The following is a 5,000-nucleotide window of genomic DNA, read 5'->3' as shown; positions in this document are numbered from 1 at the left end:
TGTGTTCTGTTTTATATGTTTTTTTATTGACATAACCATTCTGTAACCAGAATGTCTTTGGCTCCTAGAGAACCAGTTATATGTGGCTTGTGCATTTTAACTTAGTGCTGAATTTCTTGTAGCTGTGTGAATGAATTTTTTCAGTGACCTGGTCTACTGATCTATCAGGGTTTGTGATAGATATAGATGAACAAGCTGAAGATCTTGAAAATATTTCTGTCTTTACATTTACGATCCAACAATTCTTGAGCATAAATTCTGTCCGAAACCAACCTGCCCTTAAATATAAAGAATAACGACACCTTCCCCCTACATAAAGAAATGCTTATATATGCATGGGGGATAGCAAGTGTCCCTTAGATACAAAAAATATATCAGTAGTCTAATCTCTCCTTAGACGAGTTGATATATTTTCATCCATTAAATAAGCTTTAAGTAAGGAAATCTTTCATGAAAAAACAAATATTAGTTAATAAAAGACACCCCAACAGATTAAGAGATCAGGCCATTAGGACAATACAAGAACAAATCCGCACATATTTTCACTAAACTTATTATTTACTTATTATTATAAACTTATTAACTACACAAGCCAAAGACATTCTGGTAACAAAATGGATGAATGCGTCAATCAGTAAAGGTCATTAAACAGAACATAACATGTATCACAATGGTACACAGATGGCATTTATAATTTAATGCTGTTTCGATTGTGTGTACCGAATTTATTTTAGCCCGATAAGCTTTCCGCAATATTTGTGAATGTATTATGCACTGTTCGTTATATATCAGAGGTAACAGATTTCATTTAGTTATGTTATTACAGGTTATACGTCATTAACAAGCCCCCAAGAAGGGCGAAAAGTGAGTTGCTAGTGGGACGATGTTTGTCTCACTCCAGTATGTACTGTTATTGACACATGTCCATGTAGGGACTTTCTCTCAGAAAATGACCACAACATCGTGCCTGTCAATGGGGGGTGTAATGAGAAGGCGTGTGGCTATGGTATTCGGCCCACGATCATAACACCTTCAGTTTGATTCCCAGCGATGCCTTGTATCCTTAAGTAAGACGTTTTATTTCTCGTTGCTTCAGTTCACTCAGCTGGCAAAAATCAGTTGCACCTGTGATTCAAAGGTACACCCATGTCACACTTTGTGTCACGCTGAATTTCCCTGAAAATCACATGAAGGGTATGCGTGTCTGTGGAATATTCGGCCACTTGCACGCTAATTTCACGAACAGGCTGGCTGTTCGGTTGATTGTATCAACTGGAACCCTCGTTTTCGTAACCGACGGAGTGCCAGTGTGTATGTAAAAGAAAAATATACATACATACATACATACATACATACATACATACATACATACATACGTATGTATGTATGTATGCATGTATGTATGTATGCATGTATGCATGTATGCATGTATGTATGTATGTATGTATGTATGTATGTATGTATGTATGTATGTATGTATGTATGCATGTATGTATGTACGTATATTTTTCTTTGAGTTTTATCTAGGTTTTTAAGAGAGTTCAAGCCGGTCGCTAACAAAGCGATAAGAATTTTTAAGTTGAAAGAGTTCCCGGTGTTAGTAAATATGTGTCGAAAGTTAAAATTATCCATCTGAGATTCTTATGTGAATAGATGCACACACTCCTGTGGAGGATGTAGTTGATTTATCAAACCTATTGCTTCACTGATACTTATTTTATTGACCTTTCTTTTAAAGCAAAATAAACTCGACAGGATTTGAACTTAGAATGTAAAATAATAAAGTAATTCAATCCCTCGCTGGGCCACAAAGTCACACATATTTGGAGGTGGGTTTCGCAAGGTCTTTGCCTTCTGTTATAATTTCATTCACATCGAAGATGCGTTATAGTACTTTATTTTATCGATCCCACAAGGATGAATGGCTAAGTTGACTCTCATCGAGATTTAAATGAGGAAATTCCGCAAAGGTTGACTTTGCGTTTAAGTAGATATTTCATTATTTTCCGTGTAAAGGGGCGGCGAGCTGGTAGAATCGTTAGCACGCCGGGCGAAATGCTTAGCGGTATTTCGTCTGCCGATACGTTCTGAGTTCAAATTCCGCCGAGGTCGACTTTGCCTTTCAACCTTTCGGGGTCGATAAATTAAGTACCAGTTACGTACTGGGGTCAATATAATCGACTTAATCCGTTTGTCTGTCCTTGTTTGTCCCCTCTGTCTTTAGCCCCTTGTGGGTAGTAAAGAAATAGGTATTTCGTCTGTCGTTACGTTTTGGGTTCAAATTCCGCCGAGGTCGACTTTGCTTTTCATCCTTTCGGGGTCGATTAAATAAGTACCAGTTATGCTCTGGAGTCGATGTAATCGACTTAATCCGTTTGTCTGTCCTTGTTTGTTCCCTCTGTGTTTAGCCCCTTGTGGGTAGTAAAGAAATAGAAATAAGTATTTCGTTCGTCTTTATGTTCTGAGTTCGAATTCCGCCGAGGTCAACTTTGTCTTTCATTCTTTTGAGATCGGTAAAATAAATACCAGTTACGCACCAAAATATCAGGCCTTGTGCCTATTGTAGAAAGGATTATTTTCCGTAAAAGAATCACAGAAGGGACATAATATTTTTTAACATTGGCTCAAAGTTACTTACATTTCAGAAACGAAGAGTTCATTTCATTTTATCAACCCAATATACTACAAGCACTTGTTTTATAATCAAATTCTAATTGATGACTCAAGCAGGAATTGAACCCAAAAGTTAAACAGTTGTAAATAGCAGTTGTAATAACGGTGTCAGGAGCAGTAGCAGGGGAAATAGCTGTCGTAGAAGTAGTAAAAACAGGGGGTGCAGTAACAACAGCAAAAGCAGTCGTAGGAGCAGCTTGTGAAGCAGTAGTAGGAACGGTAGCAGCACTGACATCAGCATCATCATTAGCAGCAGCAGATAAAGTAGTGTCAGTAGTAGAAGTAGGAGGAGGGAGAGTGCAGCAATGGCAGCAGTAGTAAAGGTGGCAGCAGAGAAAGAAAAGGAGTGCGAAGATGAGTAGAGCAGCAGCGGCGGCGGCGGCAGCAGCAGCAGCAGCAGCAGCAGAAGTAGTAGCAGTCAGCGTGCAGTAGTAGTTGTAGTGGCGGTAGCAGTAGCAGTAGCAGTGGCAGTAGCCTCGAAAAAAAAATGAGCATTTGGAAGAAGGTAAAGAAGAATGAAAGAGTAAGCAGTGGAGGAGAGTAGCAGTAGTAGTCGCTGTAGGTAGAAGTAGGAGGCAGTAAAGTAAAGAGAAATAGGATTAAATAAAGAGAGAGTAGGAGTAGTGATTATAGCAGCAGTGCAGTGTATAAGCAGTGGTGGAGGCGGAGGCAGCAGGAGGGGGGATCTGTGCAGGAGATGGAGGATCAACAGGGGTGAGGTCGGGTGGATGGGTAGGCAGGGCAATCGCGGAAATGGTGGAGGGGAAGCTGGATGAGCAGCAGTTAGAATAGTGGTAGCAGCAGCAGCAGCAGTAGAAGTAGTATCAGTGTTAAGGCAGCAGTAGCAGTTCGAGTTTTCGTCGGGTGGTGTTGGTAGGGCTGCCCCAGGTCGAGAGACGAAACAACTGCCGGCGGTTGTTTTCGTCGGCTGGCGGCGAAACAACAAACACAAAAATATCATATATATATATATAAATAAATATATGTGTATGTATATGTATATGTATATATAAATATTATTATATTTGTAATAAAGGAGAACAAACAAAATAACAAAACAAAACTATGCTGAGCCAAGACGACGTGCGAAAGATGCGCGATAATCGGCATTTGCTGATCCACACGGATTACCAGGGACCTCACAATTGGCGACAGTACCTCAGACACGTTCGATCTCTGTCACCGACCGTCGCAGCGGCTTCGTCCGCGGCCGACCATGGCGACACCCAGACGCGATCTACTGTTGATAATACCACCACAACCACCACCAACACCACCACTACTACCATCACCAAGAATAACAATAACAAGATCAATACAGACAGGTTGGCCAACGATTTGTTCTGTTCTGTTGTTCTTGTCTCCATGTGTCGTCCGTCCATCTCTGCTTGTGTATGTATGTTTGTGTGCGTGCGCCTGTATATATATATATATATATATATATATATATTATATATATATATATATATATATATATATATATATAGATATATGTGAGTGTGTGTGCATGGGGGGTGTATATTTATGTACGTTTATATAGACTTATGTGTATCTGAATTTTTGTGTCTCTTTGTGATAAGTTTTTTTTTCCTCTTCAGAAAGTCGATTGAATGGTTTAAGATGTTTTGTTATGGATTTGTTATTATTATTATTATTATTATTATTATTGAGAGAAGGATGACCATGTGTAAAAAAAAAAGGAATAAAGTAAAAAGGCGGAGGTGTAGTTGACTAAATGGGTTATGTTTGGTCGTCGTCCCCAGGCGAGATCATCTTTCAAACGATCCCTTCCACATCTAGAGAGACCGAGAAAAAAGAAAGCAAAGAAAAGTAAAGAAAAGAAAAACTAACAGTAAATACCCATAAAATATATATATATATATATGTGTGTTCGATTTAACCTGTGCCTTCACTATTGAACCAGTATTTGGTAATCACGGGCACCGACCGCCTTTAAATATCTGGAGGCGATTAGTTATATTCCTCTTCCACGACCCGAGTTCAAATCTCACAGTGGACAACTTCGTTTTATATCGATCTGGTGAACAGATCTATAATAATAAAGTCGATAATACCAGTCAAAGACTGACGGAAGGTTTCCTCGATCCGTCGGAACCTTTTCCACAACAGTTTATGACCTTTGCAAATTACTTTTGTTTCGCTTCTACATTTAAACTACAGTATTATTAACTTCCTTGTTTATTGTTTCATATCGCTTTTTCTTCCTTTATGCTTCGAATTACTTTGCGGCTATTTAACACAAAACCTTTATATATCAACTCTATTTTCTTGATGTGTTATTTTCGTTTTGTTTGTTTGATTAAAAT

The 5,000-nt window shown here is 38.8% G+C and overlaps 1 protein-coding gene across 2 annotated transcripts in view; it reads left to right on the top strand.

Moving 5' to 3' along the window:
* The window catches only part of LOC115215037 (mitogen-activated protein kinase kinase kinase 1-like), a 252,885-nt gene that overhangs the window by 116,882 nt on the left and 131,003 nt on the right, over window positions 1-5,000 (top strand). Inside the window, exon 1 of one of the 2 annotated variants that reach the window (XM_029784170.2) lies at window positions 3,467-3,998. The exons of the other annotated variant lie outside the window; for it this stretch is intronic. Coding sequence (XP_029640030.1) covers window positions 3,739-3,998 — 260 coding nt within the window. The 5' untranslated portion in view covers window positions 3,467-3,738. Of the gene's footprint in view, window positions 1-3,466; window positions 3,999-5,000 lie in introns of those variants that run through there. 2 annotated transcript variants of the gene reach the window in all.

The sequence above is a fragment of the Octopus sinensis genome, linkage group LG8 (assembly GCF_006345805.1).
Source record: "Octopus sinensis linkage group LG8, ASM634580v1, whole genome shotgun sequence".
In the NCBI taxonomy this organism is placed as follows: Eukaryota; Metazoa; Mollusca; class Cephalopoda; order Octopoda; family Octopodidae; genus Octopus; species Octopus sinensis.
This window is presented reverse-complemented; position numbering and strand designations above follow the sequence as displayed.